A 20,008-nucleotide genomic window follows, 5' to 3' on the forward strand; every position below is an offset into this window, starting at 1 on the left:
GGCGTGTGGATCTGGCACTGGGGAGCCAGAGCGGGTCTAGTTGCCCCCAAAGACCGTGGAGGGCTTGGATCTCAGGTGCAATCATGAGCTGGGCAGGGCCCTGCCCTCCTCGGGAGCCAGGTTTCAAATTCTCCCCTTCCCGTCGCGCCGTCTGTTAAGTCTGAGCGCGAGTTGGCGCCCCATGGCTCCGGCGTCCTTAAAGGCTGGGTCGCTAGGCCAAGGGACGAACGCCGCGGTCACAGCACCGCAGCGCGCGAGGGAGGCTCTCCCCGGAGTCGTGTCCGTTTGGGGGACCCCGTTCCGTCACGTCCCGGTGCAGGCCGGTCGGACGCGGTAAGGGCGGCGGAGGCTTGGTTCGGGGCCCCGCGGCCGCTGCGCGCCGTACGATCCGCTCCCGCTACGGCCTGGGGGAAAGACCGCCCCTGCCCGCGCCGCGCGGCTCGGCTCCGCCAATCAGCGCGGCCTTTCCGCGGCGCCCCGGCGCTCCAGTGACGCGCGCGCCAGCTTGCGCCCGGGGCGCTTTGACGACGGCCCCTCCCGCGCTCGCACGGCCCGTTAGCTGCGTGCCGCGCCTCTTGTGCGACGGCCCCTGGGCGGCGGCGCGTGCGGGCGCGGCCCTGGCGCGCCCCCTGGCGGCCCGGCGGGGCGCTGCGGGCGCGGCGCTGACCCGGAGGCGGCGGCGGCGGTGCCCGGATGGAGGCACGTCATTGTCCCCCGCCGGGCGGCTGGGCTGTGTGCGGCGGCGGCGGCGGCGGCGGCCGAGGGGGATGGAGCGAGCGCCGAGCCGGGTCAGGTAAGCTCCCGCCTCCTTCCCGCCCGCCGCTGGCCGGCGTGGGGCCCGCGGAGCGCCCCGCTTGCCTCGACCGCAGCTGGCCCGGCCGCCCCTGAGCCGGCGCGGCCCGCGGGGTACTGGCGCGGCCCCTCGCCCGCCGCCCCCTCCGCAGCGGCGGGCCGCCCGAGACCCCGCGGCGCCGGTGGCAGCGCCGCTACCGCCGGCCGGGCCAGGCCGCTGGGGAGGGGGCGGCGGCCGGGGCGGTCGGGCGCCCCGAGAGCCGGGCTGCGCGGGGAGGCCAGACCCCCCTGGTTGCCATGGACACTGCCCTCCCACCCCCACCCGGCCCCAGCCCGCCCCCTCGGCCCGTGGGCCGGGCGGGGCGGGCGGCTCCGGGGCGGCCTGGCCCGCACGCGTCTGCCCGCGGTGGGCGTGTGCCGGCCGCCGGCCGCGGAGTCCGGCGTCCCTGGCCCGCCCGCCGCCCCCCGCGTGGCTGCCACCTCCCGCCCCCGAGCGGCCCTCGGAGCCCGGGGCTCGCCTCCCCACCCCCACCGCACCCCCCAGAGAGACAAACTTTCCCACCCCGCCGCCCCTCCGCGGCACGCCGGTCCCCCTCGCGGGGCCGTCCACCTGGCTCCTCCGCCGAGTGTCCGGGTTCCCCACGCCGGCCGCCGGGGCGGAGCGGGCACCCTCGGGGGGGAGAGGAGGGGCCAGCCGGCCCCGGCGGCGCGTCCCCAAAAGCGTGTGCGCCTCGGTCCAGTTCTTTATCTTCGGGGCAGGAAGAGCCAACTTACCTGGAGGGGGTCGGGGGAGAGGGTGATCAGTTTCAGATGTTTGAAATGAAAATTTGACGGGACAGAAGTTTTACAATCTAGGACTTTAACCTTGTTATAATGAATGCAGTTGAGATTACTTTTGTTGAATAGCGTTTTTATATTCAGGGAGGCCTTAGCGTTTACTTGTTTATGGGAAAACATGTTAGTTATTTAAAGTAAATATACTCAGATAACAGTAAAACGTGTTGAGAAACTGTTCAGTTCACACCTCTTTTTCAAGGTAGCAACAGTATTACAGGTTCTCATATGTTTTTGTGGCGTCTCAAAATTTTTTAAGAGTGCTAAATTTTAAAGATAATTTCACTCTTGGCTCATTCAAAGTGCATAGGGGATATGAATAATCAGTTTTACTTATTTGTTTTGATCTAAGTTTCACTTTCTTTTCCGATCATTGAATCAAGTCCGCACTGTTTGGTTTGTAAAGGTTTAAGGCTAGTCGTTTTATTTACTTAAAAATAATTGAAATCAAGGCTGTATCTTTTTAACGCTTGTGTGTTTTCCACTTAAACAAATGTTGCAAGAACGTGGATTACATTGTTTATGAAGAAGCAGAGTGTATCAGTTTCTTTTCTACAGGCACTGATATTATTACCTTTATGTGCAGTGCCACAATGTTTAAAACAGCTATATGCTTATTTTTAAAATGAGAAAGAATAATGCATTCTGGTATTTGATAGAACTATAAGGGACTACAAATCGAAAGACTTCTGAATAAAAGATTGCAGTTAAAGCAAACATTTGTCAAGTCCAGTAGTCTCATTCCTCCACACACCTCCAGCCTTGATACATGTACTTATTTTTTTCAAACATGTTTTTGTAACTTTTTGTGTATCAGCAGAAGATGCTGAGAGAAATTTTAACTTTTCATTGAAGTAGTTGATTAAAAGCCAAATATAATCATAACTGTGATATTTAGAAGCTTTACTAACAGTAAAGAACATGTAACTTAAGAATCTTAGGTCCTATATAATGTTTGGCGTGTAGAAAGGGTATCTCTGTAGCCAATGAAATTTAGTTTGATCCTCGATGGTTTTAGGTTAAGTAGTCATTGGCCAAATATACAAACAAAGATGAGTGGATGGTTTTGGTTTTCCCATAATTATAATGTTATATGGCTATTGATGATTGAGTTGTATGCTTTCCTTAACTTTTTTTTTTTTCATTTAAAAGCCCCCACCCCTAACCCCAAAAGGAAATGGAACTAGTAAAATGGTTTTATTTGGTTGGTTGTTAATGATTGTCCTGAAGAGATGTTTAGCCTAGGAAAATTGAGGTTTTTGCTGTTAAATGTTATTGTAGATGAGGCCAAATTAACTTATCCTGGGGTCTCTGCTTTGGCTGCTTCTTGCTTTTGCTCCTTCTTCTCTCCCTCCTTCTCTTTTGTTTTCTTATTCTTGCTTACCTCCCCTGTGTTTCATGGTGCAGACTTTATTTGGATAATACAGCTCAAGCTTTCTTCTTGAATGAAGATCCTGTATCTTAGATTGACTTAAAATAGTTTAGTTTTTCCTATTTTATTAAGATCTAATGTCAACTTTTTTATTTCTGCATAAGATCCCCCCAAATTCTTAAGGTTGTGTTTTCAGGGCAGGGGACTATAATCATGCTGTAATTTAAAATTACAACAAAATTGGGGCTTTTAAAAGAACTGTACTATGAGCAGACTTTATCACAGCATTTGTTGAGGTGACACGAATGTTGGTATTTATTCTCTGACTTGTCTGTATTGAATATTTTTTATTTTTATTTTTCTAAGCTTTTATTTATTTATTTGACAGAGAGAGAGAGAGAGAGAGAGACAGCAAGAGAGGAAATACAAGCAGGGGCAGTGGGAGAGGGAGAAGCAGGCCTCCTGCTAAGCAGGGAGCCCGATGCTGGGCTCCATCCCAGGACCCTGGGATCATGACCTGAGCCAAAGGCAGTCGCTTAACACTGAGCCACTCAGGCGCCCCTGTATCGAATATTTTTTAAAGCAAGTTTTAAAGGCTGTTCCTACTTCAAAGTAGGAATGAGATACTGTATACAAATGAGATATTGTATATAAATCACTCAGCACAAGCCAGTGCTAAAAGCAAACCCTGGTTACTTCCTGTCTTCAGGATTCATTCATTTGTTCAGCACATGTGTGGCCAGCTTTCTGTGTGCCAGGTGCGGGCGTAGAAGTACAAGTGTGCTGGAGAGCAACAAGTGAAACCGGCCTCGGAGTAGGTGCCGGAGCGCTACCATAGAAATCGGTGGCAGGGCGCCGTGGGAGCCTGCGGATGGGTTCTGACCGGGTCTTGGGGGAGGGATGTTGTCAAGGAAAGCGTCCCGGAGGAAATGAATTCTAAACTGAGAAGTGATAATTGTGACTGGCTGGAGGTGGAAGGCTGGAAGTGTGTGAGGTGAAAAAGAACAGCATGTGAAGAGCCCAGAGAGTGCAGGTAGGAACGGAAGCTGGGGAGTGTGTGGAGTGGTTCCTGGGCCAGGCCCTGCCAAGTCTGGGTGTTGAGAAGTCGTCCCTGGGGCAGTTGGGGCATGCCTGAGAGAAAGGTTATCTACAGAATAATGGCACATTCGATTTGGTTTTCACTGGGCAGTTTACATTCCTAAAGGAACCCCAGTGACTAGGTCAGCAGCCAGAAGGAACCCTTGCTGGGAATGTTGGGCCCGGTGACTGGTTCCAGTTGCTGACTAGTTTGGGTTCTAATTGCTCCATTTTATAGACCCTGTGGATGCTACGCAATTTCTCATAGGTCTATTATGAAAAGTAAGTAAATTAATCTATGTTCAGTGATTAACACAGTGCCCAGCATATAGAAAATGCTTAATTTTCATAATTAAGCATTTGAGAGAGAGTGGTAGCCCCAAGATTTAAAAATAGGATTCCGAAAGAAAATTATAATTACTTTTTTAACGTGTATTTATGTTCAAGTTTGATATCAGTAATGTCTTACGGGCTTCATTTAAAAAATCATATATACCAAATAAATGAGCCTCTTCAGAAAAACTTTTCAAATGTGAGACTTCCTATTCAAACAAGTCATTTTGGACTTTAAGCTCAAAATTAAAGCTAGATTTTTCTCTTCATGTAGTTGAGACTTTTCCCTGATGAATTCTGTGTGAATTGAAAATTGAGTCAGATGTATTAGTGCATTTCACATTCTAATCTTAAGTAATAGGGAGAAGAAAATATATGGGTTCTTCGTAAATGTTGTAAAATTGGAAACTGAAGTCCCTGATTATAAACTGAAATATGAGACTTTTAGGGGGCTTGGAATAGAATGACAACATCCAGTCAAAAATTTTTATAATTGAAAGTTTTATAATTAAATATTGTTGACATGTCAGGTGAGAACAGTGCTAAATGTTCCAAGGAAATGATTTCAAAGTTAAAAAATACGGCTATTTTTATTTTACAGCAACTTCTTTGACAGTAATTAAATATGGGTAGGACAATTTTCCAAGATCTAATGGTAGATTAAATAGATTACTTTTCTGAATTTATAAAACAACTGCCTGTGTTTTGTCTTTTGCAGAGTTGAACAATGACCATAGTTGACAAAGCTTCTGAATCTTCAGACCCATCAGCCTATCAGAATCAGCCTGGCAGCTCCGAGGCGGTCTCACCTGGAGACATGGATGCAGGTTCTGCCAGCTGGGGAGCTGTGTCTTCGCTAAATGATGTTTCAAATCACACACTTTCTTTAGGACCAGTACCTGGTGCTGTAGTTTATTCAAGTTCATCTGTACCTGATAAATCAAAACCGTCACCACAAAAGGACCAAGGTACTACTTTTTAAAGACAGAATCACTCCCAAGAAACTCTTGTGTAAATGCTGTCAGTGGTTGGCAGTTTTGGGAGGGTGTCGTCTTTTGCGAGATCTGTTGACACCCGAGTGACCAGCAGTGACGTTGCCCTACAAGCTTCATTTTCCTGTGCTGCTTGGTCATGATTAACATGTGTTATAACAGGGTGGATTACTTTTGGTTATTAAAATATTTGTAGTTTCTTTTATTCTTAATTTTTTGAGGGATGAACTTCATCTTGGTGAGATTTGAGATGGGCATTTTGTTAACTTGTCAGTTAACTGTAGTTCCCTAAGTAGATATCTGTCTTTGAAAATTTTGAAGATTTTTTTTTTTAATACTTTATGTATTTATTTGACAGAGAGAGAGATCACAAGTAGGCAGAGAGGCAGGCAGGAAGCAGGCTCCCCGCCAAGCAGAGAGCCTGACGCGGGGCTCGATCCCAGGACTCTGAGATCATGACCTGAGCTGAAGGCAGATGCTTTAACCCACTGAGCCACCCAGGCGCCCCTTGAAGATGTTTTTAAAAAACGATTGCCTACCGGGCACCTGGGTGGCTCAGTTGATTAAGCAACTGTCTTGGGCTCAGGTCATAATCCTGGAGACCGGGGATCATGTCCCGCATGAGGCTCCCTGTTTGGCAGAGAGTCTGCTTCTCCCTCTGACCTTCCCCCATCTCGTGTTCTCTCTCTCTCATTTTCTCTCTCAAATAAATAAAATATATATTTAAAAAAAAAAAAAACAAAAACAATGGCCTTTTGACAAATGGCTCTACCCAACTGTGGGTTTTTTTTTTAGGTTTTGGGTTTTTGGCCAGTTAAAATCATCTGTGGTAATAAAGGTCTTTGAAAGACAGCAGATAATGTCAATGTTACATTTGTTAAAGCTGTGTAAACGTGGTTACATTTTGTTAACTCATCCGGTTAAGTGAAACATTGACACTTTAGTTGGTACTTCTGAGATTTTTGGGTTTGAAAGCTTTGAAATGCAAAGAAAATAGATTAGTTCCTACTCAGAACGTCATTTGGCTTAGAATAGTTTGGCCCTCATATTGTTTTGCATCCTCACAGTAAATGTGATATTGTGATGTGGTGGCAGGTGGTGTGATTCGCTGAAGGTGTTTTGGGTAGGAGGAAAGTTATATCACAAAATAAACAATTTAATTGAATGTTACACATGGAGTTTAAAGACCTTCACCACCAAGACTTTCCCACAGGACTTCTTTTCACTGATTCCAACTTCCCATTACTTGCTGGGGTTCCTTTCTCTCTCTCAGGCCTTAACTCACATCACCCTGCCGTGCCCTTTTTGGAGCCCTTGTCCCATTCTCTGCGCACTCATTTCTTTTTTCCTAATTTTTCTTCCTGCTCCCACTGAGCTGAAGCCTACCTTTGTATATTTAAACCCATTAATTTCTCTGTTAAAATAGAGAACCATCCATTAAGGCGTTTCCATCTCCAGCAGCACCAAGGAACTGGCAAACTTTTGAAAAGGTAGTCTTCATATGGATGATTGAACTTTCCTACCTAAGTTGTTTTTGAGCTTTACCTGAGTTCTGTTAGCATAGTTATCATTAATAATCTGTGTATAAGTCTTGAAAATAGACATGTTTTTAGGCAACATAGAAATATGCTTATAAACATGGATAGTGGTGCCCAGCAGCCTGAGTTCAGAGCCGGTTTCCTTTCTGGTAAAATGGGGATGATGTCTCTGCCAACTCTTAGACTGAGACTGTCTGGCCGCTAATAAGGACTCTAGACGTCCAGTGCCAGTGAAGAGGATGGTGATCGTGGTGGTACTGAGTAGAAGCATCCACAGCAAATGTTCTAGAGAGTGGGCTCAGCCTGCATTTTCTGTAGATTGTGTTGAAAAAGTTTTAAGTAGGTATAAAAGAGTAGTTAGAATGAACTCACATGTAGTCATCAGTCAGCTTTACCAACTCAGAGCTGATTATGCCTTCACCCGGGACTCCCCTGTCCATCATTGTAAAGTAAATCCAAGATTTTTAATTTCTTCTATAAATATTTTAGTTTGTATACCTAAAAAACTCTTTTCTAAAAATGTAAGCATCTTTATATTAAAATTCTAGTCAACGTTAAAATTTGTCCACTTGTCAACATTTTTTTTTTTTAACAGTTGGTTTGTTGAAGTCAACATCCAAACAAGGTCTATACTTTGCGTTTGGTGGGTGTCTCTAAGTTTCTTTGAACACCCCTTTTGGTCATTGCAGTTTACTTACTGAAGAAACCATATCTTTTCGATTTCCCACATTCTAGGATCTGTCCTTTAAAATTTCCCTTTCTTCCCTGTATTTCTTTCTTTCTTTTTTTTTTTTTTTAAGATTTTATTTATTTGACAGAGATCACAAGCAGGCAGAGAGGCAGGCAGAGAGAGAGGGCGAAGCAGGCTCCCTTCTGAGCAGAGAGCCCGATGCGGGCTCGATCCCAGGACCCTGAGATCATGACCTGAGCCGAAGGCAGAGGCTTAGCACACTGAGCCACGCAGGCGCCCCTCTTCCCTGTATTTCTGATTAGCTGCTAAAAACCTAATTTTGACCAGATTCAGTTTGATGTGTTGCTGTTTATTGAGCTTGAGAAGCGTGCAAAGCTTTGTTTTTAAATATTTCTTGTTTATTTTTCTAGCCCTAGGCGATGGCATTGCTCCTCCACAAAAAGTTCTTTTCCCATCTGAGAAGATTTGTCTTAAGTGGCAACAGACTCATAGAGTTGGAGCTGGGCTCCAGAATTTGGGCAATACGTGTTTTGCCAACGCAGCACTGCAGTGTTTGACTTACACGCCGCCTCTTGCCAATTACATGCTATCTCATGAACACTCCAAGACATGTAAGTGTTCTGCGTTATGTTAACTTCTGTAGTGTGCTCTATGCTAAACTACTCTCATTTTCTTTCTCTGCAATGAAGGTGAAGTTCAATGAAGCCAAGAATTCTATGATCACTAGGAAATAGCTTTATTCTTTTAGAAACCATGGAGGAAGACTCTTAAGATTTGTATTCGGGCTGCATAAAAATCATTTTGCACCTCATTTGACCTGTGAAGTTATTGAAAAAGAAACATATTTTATCAGCATTTGGCATTTCTGAACCCCCTGCTGGCTTTCTATACACTTGCTAAAAAAATGTGACATAAGTGTCTGCCGCCAACAGCTTGGGACAAGCAGAGTTAAGAAATCCTGTCTCCTGGCTTCCATCTCTTGATTCATTTGCAGGCTTATAAGTCTTAGTGGAGAGGAACCTCTTGTTATGGCCTCCAACCTCCTGAAAATTCATACAGGACTTTCCTTTGAGTGTGTGTGAGCTCCCTTTTCAACCAAAAGGCCAGGAAATCAGTTAAAATATGTCTTTAATAGGTGACAGCCAGCTCAGTGGTTGACTAGTGAAATTCAGAATGCATCTAATTTTTGAGGTTTGAGCTTCTAAATATATTGTAAGTATTCTTTATCCTTATAAATGAAATATCCCTGTTCTTTGATCTACAGTAACACTGAGAGGTGTGTGTGTTGTATGTGTGTTTGGGTGCTTTTCATTAATCATCAGGGTGAAAACTCCTTAGGCTTCTTCTTCAATAGTTCTTTATTTAATGGAGAAATTAAACTGGATCTTTTAAAACTGTCCCGTACCCCCTTGCCCACCAAAGAGCAAAATAATGCTTGTAAAGAATTTGGAAAGTACAGAAAAATTGTAAGAAACCGAAGGAAAATCACCTAGAATCTCACTGTCCAGAGGTGTTTGGTATGCCAAGGGCTTTTACATTACAGAATGAACGTTTGTTTGCCTTCATTTTTTTTTGTTTGTTTTGCCTTCATTTCCCCCCTAGGTTCATAATTCATTCCCCACAGAAAGCCTTCCTATCACTTTTGTGCTTAATGTAAATAGGGTGTGGGTGAAAACCCAGTACTGGCACCTGGGCTGTGAGAGAAGGGACCAACACAAAAATTCAGAAGCTCCAGGTGCCCAGAATTAGGTGTCCACCTTCTATGCTGTTTGTAGCTTTCGTACTTCCTGCTTTTCCTTCATTTAGCTATATCAAGGCATAATCATTTATATGTAAGTTAGGTACATCTCTTTATTATATGTGCGATTTTATATATGTGCATAACTTAGGTATATTTCCCTTAGCTTTATTGAGGTATAATTGATACATAATAAATTGCACATACTTAAAATGTATGTTTGATGCATTTTGACATTTGTGTACTCCCATGAAACTACTACCACAATTAAGGTAATGAATATATTCATCTCCCCCAAAGTTTTCCGGTGGTCCTGAACCCACTTCCTTCTACCCCTCCTGTCCTTCCTCTCCTCCACCCCAGACAGCAACTGGTGTGCTTTCTGTCTACTATAGATTAGTTTGTAGCTTTTAGAATGTCAAATAGTGGGATTATACAGGCATATATTCTTATATTGCCTGGCTTCTTTGACTTAGTGCATTTATTTTAACATTATTCCGTGTTGCATGTATCAGTAGTTTTTTGTTTTTGTTTTTTAAGATTTTATTTATTTGTCAGAGAGAGAGAAAGAGAGCGAGCGCGAGTGTGCGAGCATGCACAAGCAGGCAGAGGCGGGGAGAGAAGCAGGCTCCCTGCTGAGTAAGTAGCCCAATGTGGGATTCGATCCCAGGAGCCTGAGATCATGACCTGAGCTGAAGGCAGTGGCTTAACCAACTGAGCCACCCAGGTGTCCCTCAATAGTTAGTTTTTACTGTTAAGTAGTATTTCATTGTATGAATATACCACATTTTGTTTCTCCATTCACCCACCTATTGATGGACATTTGGGTTTTTCTCATTTGGGGCCATCATAGATTAAGCTACTATGAACATTTTTATATACGTGTTTATAAACAGGTCTTTGTAAGGACATGTATTCTTTTGGGTAAATATTTAAGAGTGGAATAGCTTGGTCCTATAATACATGTGTGTAAAGTTTAAGGTAAACTTCCAATCTGTTTCCCAGAGGGATTCTGGTATTTTACATTCCCAGCAGAAGTGACTGAAAGTTCCATTTGTTCTGTATCTCACCATAGTGTTTGGTGTGGTCAGTATTTCCAACTTAGCCATCCTGGTAGGTGTGTGGTATAGCAAGTACTACCCTACTGTGGTTTTAATTTGCAGTTCCCTAACGAGTAATGATGTTGAACATTTTTCCATGTGGTAATTGCCATCTGTATACTCTCTTGGCTAAAGTGCCTGTTCAAAGCTTTTGCTTGATTTAAAATTGGGTAGTGTTCTTGTTGTTTAGTTTTGAGAGTTTTTATATATTCTGGGTACAAGACCTTTATTGGATATGTAATTTGCAAATACTATCTTCCAGTCTGGAGAAGAATATTCTTTTCACACTGTTTTTTGAAGAGCATGTTTTTAGTTTTGAAGAATTCCATGTTATTACTTTTTTTTTTTAAAGCTTTTATTTATTTATTTGACAGAAAGAGGGGAGAGAGAGCACAAGCAGGGGGAGCAGTAGGCAGAGTAGGAGGGAGAATCAGGCTCTCCGCTGAGCAGAGAGCCTGAAAGCGCAGCTCTAACCCAGGACCCTGGAATCATGACCTGAGCCAAAAGCAGACGCTTAACCCACTGAGCCATCTGGGAGCTCCGTTGCTTTTTCTTTTTATCAGTTATGTTTTAAGTGTATTAAGAAACCTTTGCCTTGGGGCTCCTGGGTGGCTCATTCAGTTGAGTGTCTGCCTTCGGCTCAGATCGTGGTGTTGGGGTCCTGGGATTGAGTCCCATGTTGGGCTCCCTACTCAGCGGGGGGTCTGCCTCTCCTTCTCCCTCTGCCTTTCCCCCACCCCCCCACTTGTACTCTCTGATCTCTCTCTCAAATGAATGGGTAAAATCTCTAAAGATTTTATTTATTGATTTGACAGAGATCACAAGTAGCCAAAGAGGCAGGCAGGGAGAAAGAGGGGGAAGCAGGCTCCCTGCCGAGCAGAGAGCCCGATGTGGGGCTCGATCCCAGGACCCTGAGATCATGACCTGAGCTGAAGGCAGAGGCTTAACCCACTGAGCCACCCAGGCGCCCCAAGAATGGGTAAAACCTTTCAAGAAAAGAAAAAAAGAAGTCTTTGCTTCACCAGAAGTCATGAAGATTTTCTCTATTCTTTTAGAAGTTTTATAGTTGTAGCTTTTGTATTGGTCTGTGATCCATGTTGAGTTAATTTTTATGTGTGGTGTGAAGAGTGAATTGAAGGTCAGGTTTTTCAGTCTGGATATCCAGTTGTTCCTCCTCCGTCTGTTCAAAGATAGTCCTTTCTCCGCTGAATTGACTTTGCTTCTTTGTCAAAAATCAGTTGACCATATCGTATGGATCTGTTTCTGGACTCTGTTCTGTTGCACTGATCCACGGTCTATCTTGACACCATAACGCAGCGTCTTGATTATTATATATTAAAAAGTTTTTAAAATCGGGAAAGTCCTCCAGTGTTTCTGTCCTTTTTCAAAGTTGTTTTAGCCATTCTTGGTCCTTTGCATTTCCAAGTGAATGTTGGACTCAGTTTGTCAACGTCTACAAAAAAGCTTGCTAGAATTTTGATTGGTATAGTGTTGAATCTATGAATTAATTTGGGATGATTGACATCTAAAGTGTTGTTTTCTGTCCCCCAAACAAGGTACACATCTCCATTTATTTGGGTTCTCTTTAGTTTTTCTTTGTAGTATTGCTTAATTCTCAAAGTACAAATATATTGTGCACATTTTTTATTTCTCTCTATTTCCTGTCTTTGGAAGCTATCATAAATGGTAATATTTTTGAATTTGAATTTCTAATTGTTTATTGCTGGGCTATAAAAATGCAACCGATTTTTGGATATTGATCTTGTATCCTGCAATCTTAGTAAATTTATTAATTCTGGTAGTTTTTTTTTTTTTAAGATTTCTTAAGATTTTATATGGAGTCAGTCATGGGATCTGTACATAAGGACAGTTTTACCTCTTCATTTCCAGTCTGCATGCTATTTCTTGCTGTGACACACTGGCCAGGACCTCCATTCTAGTTCGGATGGATGCGGTGGAAGTAGATATGACAGCTGCGTCTCCTTCACCTGAGGGGGGAGGCATTTTAGTCTTTCACTTTTACATACATTGTTAGCTGGAGAGTTTTCCTAGGTGCCTTTCACCTTGCCGAGTGTTTACTTGAATGCTAAGCCAAATTTGCATTCCAGAGATGAGCCCAGCCTGGTTATGATGCGTTATGATTTCCATGTATCATTGGATTTGCTAAGAATTTTAAAAATTTTACATTGATGACGAATATTAGTTTATAGTTCCTTATGCCTTTTTCTGATTTTGGCATCAGGGTTCATGGTGTCATCATGAACTATGGTGGGAACTATGTTGGAATTATTTTCTTCTATTTCCTGGAAGACTTTTTGTAGAATTGGTGTTATATCTTACTTAAATGTTTGGTAGATTTCAGTGAAGCCATCTGGCCCTTGAAGTTTTCTCATGGGTAGGTTTTTAACTACACATTTAATTTCTTTAATGGATCTAGGCCTCTTCAGATTGTCCATTTTTTCATCAGAGCACTTTGGTAGTTTGTATCTCTTAAGGAATTTGTCTTCCATGTCGAATGTACCAGCATAAAGTTGTTCATAATGTTCTGTTATCCCTTTTTATTCATCTTATCATTGATCGTCTCAGAAAATCAGCTCTTGGTGTCATTGTTATTTTGTTTTGTTTTACTGGTGTTTCTTCTTCTATTTACCACTCTTTTTCTCCTGCCTACTTGGGACTTAATGTGCCCTATTCTAGCTTCTTAAATGGGAAGTGTAGGTCATTTAATTTGAGATCTTTTCCATTTTGTTTAATGCCATAAATTTCCCTTGGAATGCTGCTTTACTTGTGTTCCAGACATTTCAGTATTTCACGTACTCATTTTTATTCAGGTCCAAATACTTTCTAATTGCCTTGTGATTATTTAGAGGTGGGTTGTTTAGTTGCCAAATGTTTTGAGGGTTTTCCAGAAATTGTCCTGTTACTGATTTCTAATTTAATTCTCTTGTGGTCAGAGTCTATTTTTTATTGTTTGAATCCTTTTAAACTTGAGACTTGTGTTATACACCAGAACATGGGCTGGTTTGGTAAATGTCCCATGTGTACTTCATAAGGATGTGTGGTCTGCTCTGTTGTTTGGAGTTTCTGTAAATGCTGATGATAGTCAGGTTCTTCATAGTTAATTCTATAACTAACTACCCCGGTAGTGGTCGTTTTGTTGAGGCTGTCTTCTGTGTCCTTACCACTTTTCTGTCCACTTGTCCTATCAGATTTTGAGAGCAATCTATTGAGATATATTTGTAATTTGTTTTTTCTTTATTAGTTTTGCCTTGTGTTTTGAAGCTCTGTCACATAAGACTATTGTGATGACCTTATGAAATGACCTATTCATAATTGAGATTACCCTCTTTATCCCAAATATGCTTTGTTCTGAAATCTGCTTTGATATAAATAGAGCCCCTCCAATCTTCTTATGATTTTTTTTCCAATTTTCTTATGATTAATGTTAGCATGGTATATCTTTTTGCATCTTTTTAGTTTTAACCTATTTGTGTCTGTACTTAAAGTGGATTTCCTGTATAGATGGCCCATAATGTAATTTTCTTTCTTTTCTTTTTTTTTTTTTTAACGGTCTCTGTGTTTTATTTTGGGGTGTAAGCCCATTTGTATTTAGTGAGATTGATTAATTGATATGGTTGGGTTTAAACTTACCATCTTGCTGTTTGTTTTCTCTTTGTCCCATTTATTCCTTATTTCCTTTTTCATCTTTTTCTGTCTTTTTTTTTTTTTAAGATTTTATTTATTTATTTGACAGAGATTACAAGTAAGCAGAGAGGCAGGCAGAGAGAGAGAAGAGGAAGTAGGCTCCCTGCCCAGCAGAGAGCCCAATGCAGGACTTGATCCCAGGACCCTGAGATCATGACCTGAGCCGAAGGCAGAGGCTTAACCCACTGAGCCACCCAGCGCCCTTCTGTGTTCTTTTGAAGTGAATAATTTTATGATAGTTAAGCCTTATTGGCATATTTTCTGTAACTTTGTTTTCTCTTTTCTAATGGTGGCTTTAGGGTTTGGCATACATCTTTTTTTTTTTTTTTTTAAGATTTTATTTATTCGGCAGAGAGAGATACGGTGAGAGAGGGAACACAAGCAGGGGAAGGGAGGGGGAGAGGGAGAAGCAGGCTTCCCACGTAGCAGAGAGCCCGATGCGGGGCTTGATCACAGGACCGTGGGATCATGACCTGAGCTGAAGGCAGATGCTTAACGACTAAGCTACCCAGGTGCCCCTGGCATACATCTTTAAATGATCAGTTTGCCTTCAAGTAATATTCCACTTGTGTATTGTATTGTAAGAACTTGGTGACAATGTACTTTCATCTCCTCTCTCCTGGCATTTATTTGTGCCATTGTCATCATCTACCTGTGTTACAATCACACAATATATTGTGTTATTTTTGCCTTAAACAAATTATAAAGGTTTTGCTTTAAATAGTTAAGGTGTGTTTAAAAATCTTCTTTATTTACCTGTTGAGTTATCATTTCCACTGCTTTCAATTCATTTAGTGGATTTAGATTTTCATGTGCTCTTTTTCATGATGGCTAAAGGATTTCCCTTAACTTTGCTTGCTAGGGATGAACTCTGCTTTTTGTTTTGTTTTATTCTCAGTCTGAGATGTCCTTGTTTTGCCTTTTTAAAAGTTAACATTTTGGGGACGCCTGGGTGGCTAGTGGGTTAAAGCCTCTGCCTTCGGCTCAGGTCATGATCCCAGGGTTCTGGGATCAAGCCCCGCATTGGGCTCTCTGCCCAGTGGGGAGCCTGCTTCTCCTCTCTCTCTCTGCCTGCCTCTCTGCCTACTTGTGATCTCTGTCAAATAAATAAATAAAATCTTAAAAAAAATAAATAAAAAATAAAAGTTAACATTTTTGTTTTGAGTTAATTGTAGATTCATATGCAGTTGTAAGAATGACACACAGACCTCCTGTGTTCCTTACCCAGTTTCCCCAGTGGTAAGACTGGTTGTTAACATGAATACAGTCCGATTCAGAACTTTTCCATCATTACAGAATCCCTCGTGTTCCCCTTTTATAGCCATGCCTACTTTCTTTGTGCCCTGATGTCCTCCTTTAACCCCTGGCAACCACTAATCTGTTTTTCATTTCTATAATTTTGTCATTTCAGGAATGTTATTTATATATATTAAGTTGTGCAATGTGTAATGTTTTGGGATTAGCTTTTTCATTCAGCATAATTCCCTGAGCATTAATTCTCTGAAGATTCATTTAGGTTGTGTGTACTAATAATTTGTGGGCTTTTTTTGTTTTTTTATTGTTGAGTAGTATTCCACGGTATGGATGGGATGTGCCATGACTTTTTTTATCCAGTCATCCACAGAAGGACATCTGGGTTGTGTTCACTTTGGGGATATTCTGATTAGAGCTACTATAAGCATTAGCATGTACAACATATGTGTGAACATATCTTTATTTCTCTGAAGTAAATGCCCAGGATTGCCATCACTGGGTCATATGGTAGTTGCATGGTTGATTGTATAAGAAACTGTCAGTTTTCCAGTGTGGCTGACCATTTTACAATCTTAGCAGCAAGGTATGGGAGTTCTGGTTTTTCTGCATGTTTGCCAGCATTTGGTGTTGTCACTATTTTTCATTTTAACCATACTGATAGGTATATAATGATACCTTGTTGTGGTTTTAATTTGCATTTCTCTAATGTCTAAAGGTCTAGAACATCTTTCCATGTGCTTATTTGCCATCTGTATATCCCGTTTGGTGAAATACCTCTTTGCTATCTTTTGCTCATTCTCTAGTGCATTCTTTGTTTTTATGCAGTTGAGTTTTGAGAGTTCTTTTTATAGTTATATAAGGCCTTTGTTGGATATGTAGGTTCCGAAGAATTTCTCCCACCCTGAGGCTTGTCTTCTTCTTCTTCTTATTATTATTATTGTTTTTTAAGATTTTGTTAGAGAGTGCGTGAGAGAGAACACAAGCAGGGGGAGCAGTAAAGCTAGAGGTAGAAGCAGACTCCCCGCTGAGCAGGGAGCCTTATGTGTGGGTGATCTCAGGACCCTGGGATGATGACCTGAGCTGAAGGCAGACGCTTAATCGACTGAGCCACCCAGGCGCCCCGGGGGTTGTCTTTCCATTCCCTTAACAAGGTCTTTCACAGAACAAAGTTTTTAATTTTGGTGAAGTCTGACTTTTCCTTTTATGGATTGTGCTTTTGGTGTCGAGTTTAAGATCTTTGCCTACCTCTTGATCTTGGAGATTCTCTCCTAGATTGTTTTCTATTTCTATTTCTATTGTTTTCTGAAAGTTTTATAGTTTTACAATTTACACTTAGGTCTGTGATCCATTTTAATTTTTGTATAGTTTGAGATTTGGGTGAAGTCAGTTTTTTGTCTATAAATGCCTTTTGCTCCAGCACCATTTGTTGAAAAGGCTATCTTTCCTGGGGCACCTGGGCGGCTCAGTGGGTTAAGCCTCTGCCTTTGGCTCAGGTCATGATCCCAGAGTCCTGGGATCGAGCCCCGCATAGGGCTCTCTGCTCAGTGGGAGGCCTGCTTCCCCTCCCCCTCTGCCCGCCTCTTTGCCTATTTGTGATCTCTCTCTGTCAAATAAATAAATAAAATCTTTGAAAAACAAAAAAAAAGAAAAAAAAGGGAAGGCTATCTTTCCTGTATTGAATCGCTTTTACACTTTTGTAAAAAAAAAAAAAATCACTTGGGCATTCTTGTGCACGTATCTTTCTGGGTTTCCTGCTCTATTCCGTTGAGGTATGCGTTTGTCCCTCCACACTGTCTTGCTGTTGGTAGTTATGTAGTAAGTCTTGATATCAGATAGAATGATTCCAGCCACTTACTGTCTTTCAAAATTATTTGAGCTATTCTTGTTTGTCTGTCTTTCCATATAAACTATAGAATAGTAGTATCAATACCTACAAAAAGTCTTCTGGGATTTTGCATTGTGTGAAACCTGAATCTCAGTTTGGAGAGGGAGAATCAATGCCTTTACTGAAGTTGACATTTTCAATCTGTGAACATGGTATGTCTCTCCATTTATTTAAATCTTCGTTATTTTTATCCCTGTTGTGTAATATCCTGATGTTTTTGTCTTGTTTTGTTAGATTTACCTGTAGTTTTGTTTTATGAGGTATTATAAGTGGCATTATATTTTTCATTTTGCTGTCCATATGTTTGTTGCTGGTTGTAAAGATACATTTTATTTTCATATGTTGATCTTATATTCTATAACCTTGCCAAACTCACTTATTAGTTGAAGGCCTTATTTTTCTTTTCCTTTTTTTTTTTTTTTTGGTAGAATCCTTAGATTTTTCTAGTAGTTATAACTTGCATGTTATATGCAAGTATGGACACTTTTACTTATTCCTTACAGATTGGTATGCTTATTTCCTATTCTTATTTCACTGGCTAGAACTTTAAGGAGAGTGGACGTTTTTTCCTCATTTCTGGTATTAGGGAGAGGAGCATTCGTTTGATATTAGTGGTAGGTTTTTCGGTATATGCTCTTTATTAAGTTAAAAGAGTTTCCTCTATTTCTTTTTTTCTGATTTTTGCTTTCTGTCATGAATGAGTGTTGATTTTTGTTAAATGCCTTTTCGATATCAAATTGATAGGATCATGCGATATTTCTTCTTTAAACTGTTAATATGGCGGATTATACCGATAGTTTCCAGTATCAAGTCATCTTTGTATCCCTGGAAGAAATTCCACTTGGTCATAATGTGTAATTGTTATTTTAAGTTTTTATTTTAATCTCCTGGTGCTCGTCATAACAGGTGCATTCCTTAATCCCCATCACCTATTTCACCATTGCCCCACTCAGCTCCCCTCAGGTAACCATCAGTTTGTTGTTTGTAGTTGAGCAGTATTTCTTGGTTTGTGTCTCTCTTTTCCCTTTGGATGCTCAAATTACACATGTGAGTGAAATCATATGGTGTTTGTCTCTATCTGACTGACTTTTTACACTTAGCATTATGCTCTCTAGGTCCATCCATGTCATTACAAATGGCAAGATTTCATCCTTTTTTTATGGCTGAATAATATTTCCAGTATATATACCACATCTTGTTTATCCATTCATCAACAAGGGGCCACTTGGACTGCTTCCATATCCTGGGTATAGTAAATAATGCTGTTACAAACATAGGGGTGCATGTATCCCTTTAAATTAGTGTTTTTGTATTCTTTGGGTGAATACTCAGTAGTGCAATTGTGGGATTGTAGGGTAGTCCTATTTTTAACTTTTTGAAGAACCTTCATACTGTCTTACAGAGTGGCTGTGCTAGTTTGCATTCCTATAAATAGTGCAAGAGGGTTCTTTTTTCTCCACATCCTTGCCAACCCTTGTTGTTTCTTGTGTTGATTTTAGCCATTCTGTGTGAGGTGATATCTCATTGTAGTTTTGATTTGCATTTCCCTGATGATGAGCATCTGTCTGTTGGCCATCTGTATGTGTCTGTCAGCCATCTGTATGTCTTCTTTGGAGAAGTGTCTGTTCGTGTCTTCTGCCCATTTTTAATTGGATTATTTGTTTCTTGGGTGTTGAGTTTTAGAAGTAACTCAAGGGACTCAAGTTCTTCTTCTTCTTTTTTTTTTTTTTTTTTAAGATTTTATTTATTTGTCAGAGAGAGAGAGTAAGAACAAGCAGGGGGAGAGGCAGGCAGAGAGAGAAGCAGGCTCCCCTCTGAGCAAGGAGCCCGATGTGAGACCCGATCCCAGGACCCTGGGATCATGACCCGAGCCAAAGGTAGATGCTTAACCGACTGAGCCACCCAAGCATCCCAAATTTTATAAGTTCTTTATAGATTTTGGATTCTAGCCCCTTATTGGATATGTCATTTGCAAATATCTTCTCTCATTCTGGAGGTTGGCTTTTAGTTTTGTTGATTGTTTCCTTCACTGTACAGAAGCTTTTTATTTTGATGTAATCCCAATGGCTTATTTTTTGCTTTTGTTTCCCTTGCCTCAGGGTACCTGTCTAGAAAAAAAGTTGCTATAGCCAGTGTCAGAGAAATTATTACCTGTGTCCTCTTCTAGGATTTTTATGGTTTCAGGACTCATATTTAGGTCTTTTATACATTCTGAATTTATTATCATGTATGGTATAAGGAAGTGGTCCAGTTTCATTCTTTTGCACGTTGCAGTCATGTTTTCCCAACACCCATTTGTTGAAGAGACCATCTTTTTCCATTCTTTCCTGCTTTGTCAAAGATTAATTGACCATATAGTTGAGGGTCCATTTCCGGGTTCTCCTGTTTCATTGATCTGTATGTCTGTTTTTGTGCTGGGACCATACTGTTTTAATTATTACAGTTTTGTAATGTAACTTGAAGTCTGGAATTGTGATGCCTCCAGCTTTGCTTTTCTTTTTCAAGACTGCTTTGGCTATTCAGTGTCTTCTGTGGTTGCATACAAATTTTAGGATTGTTGATTCTAAATTTGTGAAAAATGCTGTAGGTCTTTTTTTTTTTTTTTTTAAGATTCTACTTATTTATTTGACAAGATGAAAGAGATCAGATCACAAGTAATCAGAGAGGCAGGCGGCGGGGGGGTGCGGTGCGGGGAAG

The 20,008-nt window shown here is 41.6% G+C and overlaps 1 protein-coding gene across 1 annotated transcript in view; it reads left to right on the plus strand.

Moving 5' to 3' along the window:
- Nucleotides 1-664: 664 nt before the first annotated feature.
- The window catches only part of USP42 (ubiquitin specific peptidase 42), a 50,782-nt gene continuing 31,438 nt past the window's right edge, over nt 665-20,008 (plus strand). Inside the window, exons 1-3 of the mRNA XM_080830504.1 lie at nt 665-793; nt 5,127-5,376; nt 8,040-8,240. Coding sequence (XP_080686630.1) covers nt 5,136-5,376; nt 8,040-8,240 — 442 coding nt within the window. The 5' untranslated portion in view covers nt 665-793; nt 5,127-5,135. The remainder of the gene's footprint in view (nt 794-5,126; nt 5,377-8,039; nt 8,241-20,008) is intronic.

This window comes from Martes martes, assembly GCF_963455335.1.
Source record: "Martes martes genome assembly, chromosome: 18".
In the NCBI taxonomy this organism is placed as follows: domain Eukaryota; kingdom Metazoa; phylum Chordata; class Mammalia; order Carnivora; family Mustelidae; genus Martes; species Martes martes.